This window comes from Excalfactoria chinensis, chromosome 5, assembly GCF_039878825.1.
Source record: "Excalfactoria chinensis isolate bCotChi1 chromosome 5, bCotChi1.hap2, whole genome shotgun sequence".
Lineage (NCBI taxonomy): Eukaryota > Metazoa > Chordata > Aves > Galliformes > Phasianidae > Excalfactoria > Excalfactoria chinensis.
This window is the reverse complement of record NC_092829.1, coordinates 54,636,475-54,653,324: the sequence shown is the minus strand read 5'-3', so window position 1 is coordinate 54,653,324 and position 16,850 is coordinate 54,636,475. Positions and strand designations below refer to the sequence as shown.

The 16,850-nt window shown below is 51.9% G+C and overlaps 5 protein-coding genes across 11 annotated transcripts in view; 3 read left to right on the top strand and 2 right to left on the bottom strand.

The window, feature by feature from the left end:
- Positions 1-3,699, top strand: part of MYRF (myelin regulatory factor) — a 37,895-nt gene extending 34,196 nt beyond the window's left edge. For all 5 annotated transcript variants that reach the window (XM_072337990.1, XM_072337989.1, XM_072337987.1 and 2 more), the window contains one exon: positions 118-3,699. In XM_072337990.1, the coding sequence (XP_072194091.1) occupies positions 118-204 (87 nt within the window). In that variant the 3' untranslated portion in view covers positions 205-3,699. The remainder of the gene's footprint in view (positions 1-117) is intronic.
- A 717-nt stretch (positions 3,700-4,416) lies between these two features.
- On the bottom strand, positions 4,417-6,711 carry TMEM258 (transmembrane protein 258). 3 transcript variants are annotated; one of them, XM_072338139.1, is made up of 4 exons: positions 6,579-6,711; positions 5,663-5,772; positions 5,427-5,588; positions 4,417-4,576 (listed from the first exon to the last, which is right to left on the bottom strand). In XM_072338139.1, exons 1-3 carry the CDS (start codon positions 6,579-6,581, stop codon positions 5,462-5,464), a joined length of 240 nt encoding a protein of 79 aa, XP_072194240.1. In that variant the 5' UTR covers positions 6,582-6,711; the 3' UTR covers positions 4,417-4,576; positions 5,427-5,461. The 3 variants fall into 3 exon arrangements, with proteins under 3 accessions (XP_072194240.1, XP_072194242.1, XP_072194239.1); XM_072338141.1 differs by having other exon boundaries at positions 5,452-5,588; XM_072338138.1 differs by having other exon boundaries at positions 5,447-5,588; positions 6,579-6,709.
- Positions 6,712-6,733: 22 nt separating this feature from the next.
- FEN1 (flap structure-specific endonuclease 1) lies at positions 6,734-8,222 on the top strand. Its single transcript, XM_072338087.1, has one exon. It carries the CDS (start codon positions 6,984-6,986, stop codon positions 8,127-8,129), a length of 1,146 nt encoding a protein of 381 aa, XP_072194188.1. The 5' UTR covers positions 6,734-6,983; the 3' UTR covers positions 8,130-8,222.
- A 1,750-nt stretch (positions 8,223-9,972) lies between these two features.
- On the top strand, positions 9,973-10,941 carry LOC140252901 (olfactory receptor-like protein COR8). The gene has a single exon (XM_072338124.1). It carries the CDS (start codon positions 9,988-9,990, stop codon positions 10,939-10,941), a length of 954 nt encoding a protein of 317 aa, XP_072194225.1. The 5' UTR covers positions 9,973-9,987.
- Positions 10,942-15,657: 4,716 nt separating this feature from the next.
- LOC140252884 (olfactory receptor 5AR1-like) lies at positions 15,658-16,596 on the bottom strand. The gene has a single exon (XM_072338099.1). It carries the CDS (start codon positions 16,594-16,596, stop codon positions 15,658-15,660), a length of 939 nt encoding a protein of 312 aa, XP_072194200.1.
- Between the last annotated feature and the right edge of the window lie 254 nt (positions 16,597-16,850).

Below are 16,850 nucleotides of genomic sequence, written 5' to 3'. Positions count from 1 at the left end.
TGAGTACCAGCAGCCGCTTTGCTCCTCTTGTCCAGGGCTAAGTGGGAGGACAGCAACGGGGACATGGCATCATGTATCCTACCCTGAGCCATAAGCTCTTCTTGCTTTCTCACATAGGGCCGAGCCAACTGCAGCACTACTCCCGAACAGATGGGACACTTTTTTACTGACTATTATTTTCAGTTTTACTGGCTCTGTGAGTGAGTCCTGGCAGCACCAGTGCCCTTTGGTTGCAGAGAGGAGGGGGAATGGTGACACTGGGGAACCTCCTGTACGCCCTCCTCTGCTTGACCCCCAGCCCCGCCTCAGCCCCATCACCCTCCTCGGGGGTGGAGATGATGGTTTGGTTGTGGCTGGCTGTGCTGACACCGAAGTACAGCACACACAGAACACGGGACCTAAGCCACAGAAACACAACCAGCCCTGTGCCATCTCCTGGGCTCACCTAGCACCAACACTGACCCAGACACCCCTCCTTCCCTTCTGGGGATGCTCGTGTCCCCCACCCTCTGCGACACTGGATTTGAAAGCATTACACTGGACGGAACGTGGAGGGATCTGCCACATCCCAGAGCACGGGACTGGCCCGGCTGTGCCACGTCAGTTCTCCACAACACTGGAATTGCTCAACACTGGAGCCCTTTCCAAGAGGGAAAAGCTGGAGTTTCACCTGGGAAGGAAAGGCTGTGCCTGGACATACTGGAAGTTGTACACTGGAGTCGCCGTTCCCTCTAGTTGGACCTGCAGCCCCACTGGAAACCCTGGAGACCTCAGTACCCCTGTTCTCCCACAGAAGGTGCAGCTTCCACATTTGCCCCCCTCCTCACTGTGCTGTCACCGTATCCAGGTCAGGATGGATAAACTCAAGAACCCCACTAGAGATGCTGCTCAGGCTGCGCCCAGGCCAAACCACACGTGGGGACGCTTCACCATCAACCCATGGGAGGAGAACTACCACGAGCCACCTGTGTGAAGTGTTAGTTAAACATGGTGGGACCCGTTTTCTTCACTCCCCAGCGATGCTTGGCCACTCGTGGTGTGCACACAGCTGCCCAGTTGGCTCTGAAGAAGAAGACGACTGGCCAAGCCCGGTGTGCCCTGCAGAGCAAGGCTGGGCTGCTGGGGATATGCGGTGTGGTTTCACTGCACCACCAGCATACCGGGGGGAACAGCCATGACAGTGAGTTCTCACCATCTCTGCTCTCAGAACGCAGTTACGCTGAGTGTACTCTGGGTCTTTTACTGTTACAAGTTCTTAACTTGCTAAACTACTGAATTTTTGTTTTTAATTTTTAAAGCCGCATAAAAATGGGTCTCTTAATTCTGTCCCTGAGCTCTGTGAGTCTTGCATAGGAAACCGAAGGGGGGCAGTGCTAAGGTCCATGTTAAAGCCCGACTGCTGCAGCAGTGCTGGCATGTCAGCTCCCAGTGCTCTCATGTCCTCCTCCCTGTCCTGCTTCAGCTAAAGGAGACCTCTGTGCTCCTGGAGGCTGAACCACCACCAGCTCCAGAAAACAGAGACCCATTCTCCTAAGGAAGCAGCACGGGGGAATGGCAGTGAGCGGGGACACTCCGGTCCTGAAGGAAACCCTAAAGCTGATTAAGAGAGGAGCACACGCTTTGGGAAACTACATCAGGATCTGGCTGCTGCCACTGTGTTCGGTCAGTGGAGATGGACGCAGCGATCCTTTTGCCAGCTGCAGGCCATGCTGTTTCCATCACCGAGGAGCATGGGGCAGGAGCAACTCTCTACCACCACCAGCAGGCTCTTCTGCTCTGGAGAAGAAGATGTTTTATCCGATAGGTGGTTCCTATGTGCACCGCTTCTGTTCCAGAGCTCCCTTCTGAAGCTGTCCCAGCAGAGCAGCCACAGCCTTGCAATTCCTTGCAGCATCACTGGGAGTTTATGTGGCTGCCCCTCCGGGACCTTGCCCTTCCCTTTATTTGCAGGGCAGTTCCAATGTCAGGTCTCAATTCCAGCGCTGTGCCCATGGGCAGCAGTGAATGAAATGGGCGATGTTTTCCAGTGAGCACGATGCACGGAAGCCTGGGCAGCCAGGAACCAGAGGGTGAGCAGGGAAAATGGCAGGCAGCCACAAAGGAATGAAGTTTAGGGAGACCTTTGGGGAGCTCGGAGGGAGAGCAAGAGGCACGGGAGTAATGACATACATACAGGTCAGCTCTGTGCTCAGCAGGATTTTCTGCTTCTGCAAGGAAACCCTCTGGTGGAGCTCTCCAGAGAGGATGCTCAGCACTCTTCTTTCCACCTGCCCCAAGTGTTTTGCTCAGCCTTAAACTGAATAAGTTACTTTCTCGGCAGCTTTTACTCTCCACTTGGCAATCAGTGGCTCAGCCAGTCCTCATCCAGGCGAGCGATGCCCTGTGCTCTGCAAGCTCTGCTCAGCTGAGGGGCAGCCTTCTCAGACTCCGCTGCCATTTCTCCTACCTGCCCACGCTCTCTTTTATCCCCCACAAAGGTAATGGACAGTGCCGTGACAGCTGGAGCTGACAGTGCTGCCTGCAATCACTGCCACCCTTGCCAACAGAGCACCAGAGCCACACGAGTGTCTCCCTGGCTGCAGGCAGGGAGGGAGAAAGCAATCAACCACTGGACACGTGCCAGCCCAAGAGGAGGTTGGGGTCTCTCAGGTGTCCCTGTGACACTCAGCCATTGGGTTACAGTGGCCTCAGCAAACCAAGTGCCTAACGGCTATGGGAACATCTCCAGTGCCTTGTTCTGCCAACAGGGTTCCCTACGCCTGTGTTAAACACTGTGTGTCTCAAAAAACAGCGGTCAGTTAGCTTGAGAAATGAAATGAGGCCATACCCAAAGCACAACAGGTGGTCCTGCCCCTGCACAGCTGTTTTACAGCAGGAAAAACAGAAGGGGCTGACAGCAATCCATGGTATCCAGAGGAGAGATTCAGAATATCATCTTCGGCATCTTACATTGCAGTAATATCTTTTGTCTTCAACGAGGAACGAGCTCAAAAGGGTTTTGTAACAAAAAAGTCAACGAGATTGCTTCTCAGCCCACGGAAACAGCCGTTTGCACAGACCACCACTGAAAGCTCTCTGCCCTTCCCATCCGCACCCACTGCCGTGTTCCCCATCCCCAATCAGTAACCAGAGAGTTACACAATCAGGCCTTTTACCTGCATGAGACGGAGGGAGCTCTGAGCCAACGTCTCCAGCCTTGCAGCTTGGGGAAACCCTTCTTCAGCTGGAAACGGGAGCTTCATCTCTCTAGACATTCTTGGCAGGAAGGAAGACAAGCGTGGAAATGAGGCCAAAGTTTGGCTGTTCCGGAGTTTGTTTCAAAAGCAAATTCACAAACATTCTGTCCTACTGTCAAGAGCTTAAAGCCTGTAAATAGAGACTATACCACCACCGTGAGAATTAAGGAAAGTAAAGCACTAATTTGTTTGGTTTAAATGTTGCTGTCACAGCTTTAATCACTGTATATTGCCAGCGAGTTCGTAGAGTTGCCTTCTTAGCAGGTATTATTGATTATAGGTTTTTATTTGTGGGGAACAAGCGTGGTTTCCCTTCCTTTCTTTCTGATTTATATTTATATTTTGCTAAATTGGAGTGCCGAGTCTCCGGATTCCCCACTTTTATGTTTGGCTTATTTAGACTTTTGTTTTATGCTGGAGGTAAATATGCCCATATAAATAAAGATATGAATATTGGCTTTGTATCCAAGGATGGCTCCTGCCTGTGTTCCTCCCTCGCTGTTTGGGTTTTTTTTCCCCCCTTTCAGTTCACTACTTACAAACTGCTCGTCACAACAGTGAGAAACCCCGGTTCAGTAATGCCTGAACAAAGGACAGGGTCAGCTACGCTGCTGTTCTGTATTTCTCAAGCATTCCTCCAAAACCTCACATCCCACAAACACAGTTTGCATCACCCGAGACTTCTGGACTCCAGCAGAGTGTGAGGCAGCACTGAAGCTTCTGGGCACATGCAGCAATGGACATCCATGAGCAATAACAAATCCTCAGTCGGAGTTTAAACTCCTCTCAATCAAAGCTCTAGCTCATTAAAATGCTCTTTGTAGCTTTTTTTGCAGTGCTGAGCACGATGTTACTCAGACAACTCTCACTGTAGCACAGGAACGCTCTATTGCCAAGACACCCAAGTTTGATACCAGGGGTGCCGCACACCACCAGCTGTAGTTTCACAGGATTTGATACTCCTTGCATTAGGATGTCCAGCTAAATTCCTCCCATGTGTTCAACTGCTTGGAAGGAAATATGGATTATGCTTGCCTCTTTACAGAACAGCTGCTTCTGCTGCTGAAAACAGCCTAGGAAAAGGCTGTGGGTTTAATAATGGGCCCACCCCAAGGCTCACGAGTTTTGCGTAGAAATCAGGGTTGGTTCAAAAAGCCAGGTACAAACATCTGAGACAAACTGCAAAACCAAAGGCAGGTGCACCACAGAGCCAGTTTTATTCAGGTTTGGTTCATTGTGCTGGCAGGAGTCACCCGACAGGAGCACAGTCCAGGCCTGAAACAAGCTCCCACGCTGAAGTATAAAACAAATACAAAAAGAACTTCTCTGAGACTTCCCACCTGGAACCAAAAGAGAGAAGGAGAGGTAAGACAGATTTCCCCAGAGCAGCACCCCCACTGCATGGGGACAGGTCCTCTACCAGGTGCTGTGAGACTGGAACCACACCTCGAGCAAAGGAGAGCAGATAGCAAGCGCAGTCCTTACTGCTTCACACCAAGATGAACGTGTTCTGTTTGTAGTTTACAGAAGGGCAGAGAAGCCCTCTCTACCTAAATCAGCCAGCAGCCTCATCCTGTCACTAGGCACCTCCAAAAAGAGTCTGGCCTCAATCACTTGACTCCCACCCATGAGATACTGATAAGGATTGATAAGATCCCCTCTCAGCCTTCTTTTCTCCAGGCTGAACAGCCCCAGGGCTCTCAGCCTTTTCTCACAAAGGAGATATTCCAGGCACCCAGCATCTTTGCCCTTCACTGGACTCACTCCAGCAGTTCCCTGTCTGCCCAGAACCAGGAAGCCCAGCACTGGACATAGTACTCCAGATATGGCCTTCACAGGGCAGGGTAGAAGGGGAGGAGAACCTCCCTTGCCCTGTTAGCCATATTCTTTGTAACGGACTCCAGGATTCCAATAGCTTTCTTGGCCGTGAGGGAACACTGCTGGCTCACAGTCAACCAGTGGTCACCCAGGATACTCAGGTCCTTCTCCACAAAGCTCCACTGCAGCACCTCTGCTCCTAACCTGATGCATGTGGATATTCCTCGCTGCTGGGTGCAAGGTGTCAGGGTACAGCCCTCTGCGTGCCCCAAATCCACCTCTGAAGAAAGCTGGCTTACAAACACAACCCGGAGTTACGCTTTGCAGGCATCTCACACACAACATGCAGCACCAAGCTCCCATCCCGCTTACAGCCACTGGGGGGTCCACACCTCACCGTCTGGGCCTCACACGTAGATCCCAACCCACAGCAGCAGGAACAGGACACCAAACCCCATGAAGAGCGACGCCACCAGCGAGATCAGCAGCTCCTTGTAGATATCTCGCGTGTACTTGGTGGATGTCACCTCATAGCTGCCAGCAGAGGGTTAAGGCGACAACAGGAGGATGGCGAGGTGGGTCCCCCCGCTCCCGGTGCCCAAGGATACACGAAGAACCACGCGGTGAAGAACATGCCGATGGCCAGCAGCACCACCGTCAGGTGTGGGAAGACAGCCGGGTTCACCGGGCTGGTGTACCTGCTCATTGCCTCCAGCTCCTGTGGGGGCACGGGATGGGGCAGCAGGGCTGCCGGGCCCCACGCTCGGTTCCTGCTCCAGTTCCCCACGTTCCCTGCCCCACCTGCGATCCCTTTCCCGGCTGCTGCCCCCCGTTCCCGTTCCCCAGCTCCTGCTCCCAGCCCCGTCTCCCGCTCCCCAGCCTCCAGCTGCCATTCCCGGACCCGGCCCTCGGTTCTCATTGCTGCTCCTTGCCCCGGTTCTTGTTCCCCTCCGTTTTCCTACTTCTACCCCCCACTTCCCATTCTCTATGCTGGTCCCAGGCCCCATCCTCAGTTCCTGCTCCGGGCTTTCATTTCCATTCCCAGCTCCTGACTGCAGTCCCAGCTCCCGGTTCCCATTCCCGGTCTTGGTTTCAAGTCCCAGTCGCAGCCCCAGCCCCAGCTCCCAGCCCCAGCCCCAACTCCCAGCCCCAGCTCCCAATCCCAGTCCCAGCCCCAGTCCCAGCCCCAGCTCCCAGCCCCAGCTCCCAGCCCCAGCTCCCAGCCCCAGTCCCAGCCCCAGCTCCCAGCCCCAGCTCCCAGTCCCAGTCCCAGCCCCAGTCCCAGCCCCAGTCCCAGCCCCAGCTCCCAGCTCCCAGTCCCAGCCCCAGCTCCCAGCCCCAGCTCCCAGCCCCAGTCCCAGCCCCAGCTCCCAGCCCCAGCTCCCAGCCCCAGCTCCCAGCCCCAGCTCCCAGCCCCAGTCCCAGTCCCAGTCCCAGTCCCAGCCCCAGCTCCCAGCCCCAGCCCCCAGCCCCAGCCCCCAGCCCCAGCCCCCAGCCGTTCCCAGCCCCGTCCCAAAGCCGCACCATACTGCCCCGGATCCCGGCTCCCGCCGCGCTCGGACACGTCCCCTCAGCCACTTCCGCTTCCCTTCACCGCCGGAAGAGGAAGCGACGCGCTCCGGGTCGAATGGGCGGGGTCAGCGTGGAGCCGCTCGGTATTGGTTACCCAGCAGGCAGCGCGGCCTAGCGCGGGAACGGCGTAGGGTCGGAGCGGAGCGGTAATGGCGGCCGGGCGCTGCGGCGGGCGGTAACGGCAGGCCGGAGAGGGCCGAGGGGAGAAGCGGTGGCGAGAGGGGGCCGAGGAGGGCTCGGAGAGAGCGGAGCGGGGCCGAGGGTGGCAGTCGGGGCGGGAGGCCGCGGCGCGTGAGGCCTCGATTCCTCCCGTTGTCCCTCGTTCCCCCCCCCGGTGCGTTGCCGTGCGCCCGCAGGATGGGGATCCACGGCTTGGCCAAGCTGATCGCCGACGTGGCGCCCGGCGCCATCCGGGAGAACGACATCAAGTCGTACTTCGGGCGGAAGGTGGCCATCGACGCCTCCATGAGCATCTACCAGTTCCTGATCGCCGTGCGGCAGGGCGCCGAGCTGCTGCAGAACGAGGAGGGCGAGACCACCAGCCACCTGATGGGCATGTTCTACCGCACCATCCGCATGGTGGAGAACGGCATCAAGCCCGTCTACGTGTTCGACGGCAAACCGCCGCAGCTCAAAGCCGGGGAGCTGGCCAAGAGGACGGAGCGCCGCTCCGAGGCCGAGAAGCACCTGCAGGAGGCGCAGGAGGCCGGCGAGGAGAACAACATCGAGAAGTTCAGCAAGAGGTTGGTGAAAGTGACCCAGCAGCACACCGACGAGTGCAAGAAGCTGCTGATGTTGATGGGCATCCCCTACGTGGAGGCGCCGGGGGAGGCGGAAGCCAGCTGTGCTACGTTGGTGAAGGCAGGGAAGGTGTACGCGGCCGCCACGGAGGACATGGATTGCCTGACCTTTGGGAGCCCCGTGCTGATGCGGCACCTCACTGCCAGCGAGGCAAAGAAGCTGCCCATCCAGGAGTTCCACCTGAGCCGCATCCTGCAGGACCTGGGGCTGACCTGGGAACAGTTTGTGGATCTGTGCATCCTCCTGGGCTGCGACTACTGTGAGAGCATCCGCGGCATCGGGCCCAAGAGGGCGGTCGAGCTCATCAAGCAGCACAAAACCATTGAAGAGATCATCCAGCACATCGACACCAAGAAGTACCCCTTGCCTGACAACTGGTTGCACAAAGAGGCCCAGAAGCTCTTTCTGGAGCCTGACGTTGTCAACCCCGATGACGTCGAGCTGAAGTGGACGGAGCCAAACGAGGAGGAGCTCGTGCGGTTCATGTGTGGGGAGAAGCAGTTCAACGAGGAGCGCATCCGCAATGGGGTCAAGAGGCTGAGTAAGAGCCGGCAGGGCAGCACGCAGGGCCGGCTGGATGACTTCTTCAAGGTGACAGGCTCCATCACGTCGGCCAAGCGCAAGGAGCCTGAAACCAAGGGGTCAGCCAAGAAGAAAGCCAAGACCAACAGCGCCGCAACCAAGTTCAAAAAGGGGAAATAGCTGGACTGGCCAAGCACAAACCTCTGTTGTTAGTTTTTATGCTCAGCTGGGAACTTTAGGCTAATAAATCTGCGGTCATCTTAGTGTTCTTGCTGGGAGGGGTGCTGTGTGTGTTAATGTCAAAGTCCTTCCGACACAAACAGCAGGGGGAGGTGAATACAGGACAGGGTGGAGTTGGGAGGAGAATGAAATGATGAGGTAAGAGGCTCCCTTTAGTGAGGAACTCAAGTTCTGGCTTAATGTGTATAAACCAAGGACAAGCTGAGCTCAAACAGCAGCACTCAAGCCCCAGCCTTCCTACCAGGCTCAGTTTTATGTTTAACAAGAAAAATGGCAATAAAACTAAGAAGGCAATAAAACATCCCTTACTTTCTTGACGCATCCTTCCACGTTGTACACACAGGCACACAAGTCCCAGGCTAAGGAGAAATGAAAAATAAAGACATTGCCTTGTAAAGTTATTATTTAGTTCTGTACTAAGCATAACCTTCTACCTGTCAGAGCGACGTGCTTTTCTGTTACCGCTTTAGTTTTGTTTTAGTTTTTTAAAGAATAAAACGTGTGTGTGTGTGCAAATATAACATTTCTCAAGTTCTCTGGAGTGGGAGCTTAAACCTTGTCGGTAACAAAATCCTGATTTCAAATGGAAACCCATTAGTGTAAATCAGTGACAACAGCCAACAAATGAAGCACGGGCTGGAATATGGGAAACTCACGTTTTAATGCCGGTGTTAACAGTGGCTTTTGGGTGCTTTGTTGATCTGTATCAGCTGGTTGCTAAGTTAGAAAAGAGGCTGGGCTTGTTTCACAGGGGAATTCCATTAACGTTACAGAGGTAACCCTGGATTTTAAGCCCTCTGATGTCTTTAATAAACACACTGCAGCCAAGAGCAGCAAGTATTTCTGATAGTACCACTATGTACTGATGCTGCTACCGGACAGCTGTGTGTGCTGTGCTTGGAGCTCGATGGCCCTGCTCTCTGCAAGTGACACTGCAGATAAAAAGCAACACAGTCTGCTCCTGTCGCTTCATAATCATAATGGTAATTATTATTTCTTTGGAAGGATCTTCACCCAGGATCCAAGTTTGGATCTCAAGCTGTGTGTGTGAGGGGTGATGTTGTCAGTGTTGGTGTCTGACAGTGCGCAGCTCATCAGGGAGGTTAATCTGAAGCTTCAGTTCTGTCTGCGTGCTGCTCGGAGCTCATGTTAGACCTTGCAGCTGATAGAGCCGCTGCTTTGTTGCTCACATGCTCAAAACCACAGTGTACGGGGGAATGGATGAAGGTTCCCATGCAGGTCTCTGTCTTTGGACGCTGCTGCATCTTAAATCATGGGCAGATGCCTAGCAGTGATTATTTTCACCTAGAGAGCTCAGCTGCCCAACCTTGGCATCCCGTTAAGCTTTACTGGATGCTTTTTTTTCTCCCAGCTGTGGCTTTACCAAAATGAATTTCCCCCACAGCCCACATCAGCACTGAGCAAACTAATGCCGAGGGGGGAGTGGTGGGGGTGGGGAGTGGGAGGGGTTGGGACGGGGACCGGACCCCGGTTCAGGCTGACCAAAACTCTTCAGAGAGTTTCTAACGATCCCCTCTGTGGCACGAAGCTTCCGAGCCACCGTTTACTTTGGGGACTTTGATGTTGAGGGTCGAAGCCATAAAGGAGCGCTGCAAATGTATTGACGCAGAGAAAAAGCCTCTTAGCCGGCCCATACGTCTCCCATACAGTAGATGTCCCCACTATCCCGTGCTACACTCACTGCTAGCAGCTTCGTACACCAGCCGTGCCGTTGCTCTTCCTTACTGCACGGTTTTCTCTCCTTCCAGCAGGCGTGCCGTGCTGATACTTGGTGATAATGGCTGAAGGGAACAGCACGGTGGGGAGTCAGTTCATCCTCCTAGGACTGACAGGTGAGCCCGAGCTGCAGACTCCTCTCTTCATAGTGTTCTCAGTGATTTATCTCGTCACCCTGCTGGGTAATGTTGGGCTGATCACAGTGATCGCGAGGAGCCCCCAGCTGCACACTCCCATGTACTTCTTTCTCTGCCATCTGTCTGTTGTTGATCTTTGCTACTCCTCTGTCTTTTCTCCAAGGCTGCTTATTGGTTTCTTGCTGGATAATAAAACCATTTCCTACTCCGCTTGCTTGACCCAGCATTTCTTTTTCCTCATGTTTGTGACCACAGAGGTGCTCTTGCTAGCCGTGATGGCATATGACCGCTATGTAGCTATTTGCAACCCCTTGCTCTACACTATTTCCATGCCCAAGTGTCTCTGCGTGAAGCTGGTGGCTGGCTCGTACCTGGGGGGCGTTCTGAACTCACTAACACAGACGTGCTGCTTGCTGCCCTTGCCATTCTGTGGCCCCAGTATCATCAACCATTACTTCTGTGACACCAACCCTCTGCTGAAACTCACCTGCTCTGACAGCCGCCTCAATGAGCTTCTGCTCGTCACCTTCAACAGGACCATTTCCATGACTGTGCTCCTCATCGTCGTCATCTCATATGGATACATTCTCATCTCCATCCTGAGCATCAGGTCTGCCAGGGGACGGCACAAAGCCTTCTCCACTTGTGCCTCCCACCTGCTGACTGTCACCTTGTTCTACGTTCCTGCTGGCCTCAGCCACATGCAGCCAGGCTCCAAGTACTCGCTGGACATGGAGAAAGTCACGGCGGTGTTTTACACCTTGCTTGTTCCTATGCTCAACCCTCTGATCTACAGCTTGAGGAATAAGGATGTCAAAGAAGCACTCAGGAGAGCAAGAGAGAAAATACTCTCTCAAGCTTCTCACTGTGTACTCTGACTCTTCTCTCTTACTCAGCAGTACATCCCCTTCCCTTGGTTGCGTTTCTCTTAGAAAAGCCCTGGTTTACAAAGGTGCCTTTTGTAAGACGTACAGTTAATTCACTTTTGCATTTATGCGTGGAATCGTGGCTGTACAGTTTCTACCAGAATTTATGTAGTTCGTGGAAGGAAAAGGATGTGTCTTAATTAAACACTGAACAAGCTTTCTGCCAACTGTTTTCCTCATGGCATCTCACCCCGGGCAACAAGCTGTTAACTCGGGTTGAGGTTGAGGTCCAAATCCATTAACAGTGTTAAGAATGTTAATTCTTGTCTGGTACTTCAAGTCAATATGAGGTAAATACTCTCTGAGAAGAAAACTTACACTGTTGGTCAGATCAATACAAACCTTTTAAATGTTTATAGCTGAAACTGCAGAAAGGACCCGACACGGGTTTGATTTGGGTTTAAACAAGCCAACCAACAAACAAAAACTAACAAAACAACAGACGAGGCAGGCAGAAAAGGCATTCACTATTTGGCTAAAATAAGACAGTGATGCTCATTGGATTCAGGGCAAATTAGAAATGGAATCTCATAGTGCTACCATTTTAATTTTACAATTGCCCTTAGGCAAATCCTGAGAGAGCACGGTGACTGGTCATAAGTGGTGTTCCCCAGGGGTCAGTGCTGGGGCCTGTCCTGTTTGAAATCTTGATTAATGACCTGGATGAGGGGATTGAGTGCACCTTCAGTAAGTTTGCATGGTGGATGTCGGCTTCCTCTCCCAAATGACTAGGAATAGGATGAGAGGGAATGGTCTTAACTTGCTCCAGGGGAGGTTCAGGTTGGATATTAGGAGCAAGTTCTTCTCCAAAAAAGTGGTCAGGTGTTGGAATGGGCTGCTCAGGGGGATGGTGGAGTCAGTGTCCATGGAGGTGTTCAAGAAACACGTAGGTGTGGTACTAAGGGACAACAGGGTTTAGTGGGCAACACTAGTGGTAGGTGGATGGACTGTGTGGTCCTGGATATCTTCTCCAACCTTGTTGAATTTATGATTCTGTGACTCCCTGGTGCCTTGTGGCTTTGCAGCAGCCAAGTGTTTGAGCACCCTGTGCTCAAATGGAGGCCAGCATTTGGAAGATCAGCCGGTTCTTCCCTTCTCCAAAGGGAAGCAAAGAAATACAGATATTGATAAGGTATGAAACCAGGCAGCCTTTCAGCCAAGGTTGTGCCTGGATGAGGCATGTAGCTGCTTCACCTCTCTTCGTTGAGATGGTGCAGCTCATGGACCAGGAGATTCTGTGGGCACAGTTTGCTCAAAAGCACTGAGGAAATGGATTTAACTGTTGGATAATTTGTGTACCTTCACTTCAGCTAAGAAAAGGGGAAAATAAAAGTAACGAGTACGAGTTTGGCATATAATAAGGCATGCATGCTACACACCGGTAGGCTATGCTCATTCAGACTTGACGCAGACCATAGATCACGCTCACATCAAGATGACAGCTTTTGTGTCGTTTCTGCTGAAATACATCTAACTTTCAGCATACTGTGTGCTGAAATGTATCTTTTCTGATGAGGACAGTGTCAGAACCTGGGTGGGAAATCCGTATCCTAGGAATTCGGGCAGGAAATCTCCCAGGAAGGCCACATCTAGGTGAAAGGACTATAAAAAGTGGCTTCTCTCTCAGTGTAACTTGACCTCATGTAAAATGGAGCAGTAATAAAACCAAGATTTTACCCTACTGGGCTTTTCTTTGGACAGGATGCCAAAGCTGGAGATAAAAGGTAAATTCAGACTCTCTCTCAGCTCACCTGAGATAAAATCATCTGCTCCTAAAATGACGGTCTGCAATACATGGGATGAAAAGAAAAACCAAGCATCGATTTTTTTCCTGGATAACATTAATCATTACTTGACAGGGTTATACCAGAGAGCAGAGAAAGTGCTCATCTTATCTGGTATCTGACAAACGGATGCACGCTTAAAAGCCATCGTGATCTTCCAACACTTTGCTCCAGGGGAAACTTCAGCTCCGCAGCCAGACACCTCATTTCAGATGCCCTGCAGGTGATGTGCATGGCCTTCCATTATTATTAATGGGGATTTAGAGCTGCTTTTCACTCTGTCAGAGGAAAAGCAGTGGACTGCAGCACAATGAACTTTTGTGCGTCCTCCTGCCAGCAGCTGCTTCATGTCAGGGAGTCTTGGTATTGAACTAAAGCCCGGGGGCATGGACTTCATCTCAGAAAGGGCAGATGAAACTCCCCAACAGGAGTCACATCTCTTGAAGCCATTGTCCAGAGCAGAAAGAAATTGAACTGCAAGCCATACCCTGCAGCCTCAGGTCGTGCCCTCTTCATGCTCACAGTTCCACATTCTGCTAAGCAGCCACCAGCAGACCCACCAATATTCATCCTTTTCCCCCCGGGGAAAGGACCTGCATTTGTGGCTGCTGCTTTCCTGCTTGTGATCAGTAAGATCTTGCATCTCTTGGGTAAACCATTGTAAGACCTTCCAATAAGCCCCCTGACCAACCAGGTGGCCCTTCATTAGGATTTTCTGACATTACAACCCCAAAATTATGGCTGTGAGATCATGGCGTATTTTCATTTCCTTTATTGTAAAACCTGGAATATCTGCATCAGGATAGAGATGTGCATTTTCAGATAGCATTTTCAGATAGCAGAAAAGGGAACATCTGTTCCCAGTGGTACCCCATAGGCAGTGATGATGTACAGGAAATACTGTGTATGAGACAGTGGATCTCACACTGAGTTAGAAAGGCCTCATCCAGCTTACATCTCAGACTTCTCTACCTCAGACAGCTTGTCTAAATGCCGGAGGGTCACAGAAAACTTTCCTAGAGGTGGGGAAGAAATAAATGTGACCACCATTCCCCTGCTGGGAGTTCACAGCACCCGACAGTTTCCAACTAGAACGGTGAAAGATGGGAGCTGTAATTTCAGCCAGGAGTTATCTCTGTGTAAGAAAGAAAGACTTTGCTGTTATTGTTATCCTCCATTGTTGTTCTGTTTGTTTCTTTTTTCAAACTCCTTTTCCCAAATGCCTCCCACCCAGCTGAATGCCTTCTGGATGTGGCCTCTACTGAAAACATTCTGCTTGTATCTAACAAGCCACTGTGGACATAAATTAGAAAGCTAATTAGAGCTTTGTTTCAAACCTTTGAATAGCAGAAAGTGGAAAGGGAAGGGGAAGGGGAAGGGGAAGGGGAAGGGGAAGGGGAAGGGGAAGGGGAAGGGGAGGGGAAGAGAAGGGAAGGGAAGGGAAGGGAAGGGAAGGGAAGGGAAGGGAAGGGAAGGGAAGGGAAGGGAAGGGAAGGGAAGGGAAGGGAAGGGAAGGGAAGGGAAGGGAAGGGAAGGGAAGGGAAGGGAAGGGAAGGGAAGGGAAGGGAAGGGAAGGGAAGGGAAGGGAAGGGAAGGGAAGGGAAGGGAAGGGAAGGGAAGGGAAGGGAAGGGAAGGGAAGGGAAGGGAAGGGAAGGGAAGGGAAGGGAAGGGAAGGGAAGGGAAGGGAAGGGAAGGGAGGGGAGGGGAGGGGAGGGGAGGGGAGGGGAGGGGAGGGGAGGGGAAGGGAAGGGAAGGGAAGGGAAGGGAAGGGAAGGGAAGGGAAGGGAAGGGAAGGGAAGGGAAGGGAAGGGAAGGGAAGGGAAGGGAAGGGAAGGGAAGGGAAGGGAAGGGAAGGGAAGGGAAGGGAAGGGAAGGGAAGGGAAGGGAAGGGAAGGGAAGGGAAGGGAAGGAAAGGAAAGGAAAGGAAAGGAAAGGAAAGGAAAGGAAAGGAAAGGAAAGGAAAGGAAAGGAAAGGAAAGGAAAGGAAAGGAAAAAAGGGAGGGAGGGAGGAAGGAGAAGAAAGGAAGAAGAAAGACATATGGCCACCCAAAAAGAGCTAACAAATATCAACTACACTGAAACTTGGGCAAACCTCTCAGAGGTTTGCAGGGGCCATCTTCTAAATGCCAACACATCTAACAGCAGCTGCATGCCAAGCAGAGTGGGATGTCCTGGCTTCACTCCAGCCATTCTGAATAAGGGAACTATTTTCACTTTCTTACCAAGTACACATCAGCCCAGGTTAGCCTTAAGGAGGAGAAATGCTGATTCCAACTCATAGAACCACAGAGTTACTGTGGTTGGAAAAGACCTCCAAGATCATACAGTCAGACTGTCCATGTCATGCTGCTAAACTCTGTGGGAACTTGAAAGCTTCTGTGCTGTAATTTGGCATTCCTCTGGTATAGGCGCTTGTCTTCTAAACCCAACAACAGCATGTCCCCCACTCCTTCATTTACTGAGCAGAGGCTACAGCTTGGTATTACATCTAATTTGAGCTAGGGGTTGATGAGGATGTCTCTAATAAATGTGTACGTGAACACAAAGGAATATGTTGTTATTATGTAGGTAAATGCGTAGTCTGTATGCAATTCTATGCATACAGATGTTTGCATAGGTGCCATTTGCCCCCCATAGGACCTGAGACCTCTAAGAAATCCTTTCTTCTCAAAATGATCCCACTCCTGCTCAAGGCAGGGCTGACCTCACAGCCAGGCCAGGCTGCTCATGGCTCATCAGGGCATATTTTGAACATCTCCATGGTCAGAGCCTCCACAGCCCAAGATGAATCCCCATAGCTGGATGGCCCGACACCTGCCCTATGGTGCTCAGAGCATTTGTGGTTTTCAGGGTCTTCTTCAGCTCCTGTGTCATCCACTCTGCTCAGACCTGAACTGTAATCCTTTCTACTACTCTGCTCAGTGCACCCTTCACCTCCTGGTTCCTCAGGCTGTAGATGAGTGGGTTCAGCATTGGAATCACCACTGTGTAGAAGACAGAGACCACCTTATCTGTGTTGAGGGAATAACTCGAGCTGGGGCGCAAATACATGAATATCGTTGTTCCATACAACAGGGTGACAGCCGTCAGGTGGGATGCACAGGTAGAGAGGGCTTTTTGCCTGCCTTCAGCTGAACGGATCCTCAGGATGGCCCAGGAGATGAAGATGTAGGAGACTAGGATAGTGGCGACGGTGCTGAGTTCAATGATGCCAGCTAGGGTGAAGAGGATCATCTCGCTGATGTAGGTGCTGGCACAGGACAGGGCCAGGAGGGGAGGAACGTCACAAAAAAAGTGGTTTATGACATTGGAGCCACAGAAGGGCAGCCTGACTATGAAAGCCATCTGTATAATGGCATTGAGGATGCCCCCGATGTAGGACCCTACCACTAACTGCATGCACAGCCTGCGAGTCATAATAGTTGAGTAGAGCAATGGGTTGCAGATGGCAACGTACCGGTCGTATGCCATGACAGCCAGCAGGAAGCACTCAGTGGTCACAAAGACAATGTAGAAGAAAGTTTGGCCTGTGCAGCCAGTGAAGGAAATAGTCCTCCTCTCTGATAGGAAGTTCACTAGAGTCCTGGGGGTAACCACGGAGGAGAAGCAGATGTCAACCACTGAGAGGCTGCCGAGGAAGAAGTACATGGAAGTGTGGAGCCTGGGGTCACCTTGGATGAGGATGATTATCCCTACATTGCCCAGAAGTGTGATGATGTAGATGAGCAGAAACACCACAAAGAGGACTGCCTTCATCTTAGGATGATCACTCAAGCCCTCAAGAATGAACTCTGCTGCCAAGGTGCGATTCTCCTCCGCCATTCAGGGCCTCCTCTCTACCAAGGGGGAGAGCACAAAGACACAGGACAGTAAAAGTTATGCCTTTTATTGTGATTTTTTTTTTAAGCTGATGTTGGGTAACTTGATGATTCATGCATATGCATCTGGGGCATCCAGATCCATCAATTCTAGGGAGCTAGGAGAGGCTGGGCTGCACATTAACTACAAGAAGTTAGCCAGCTCGGCTAGGCTTTGCTTTCTTCTCCAGGTCAAGGAAAGAGGAAGCCCATTCTAAA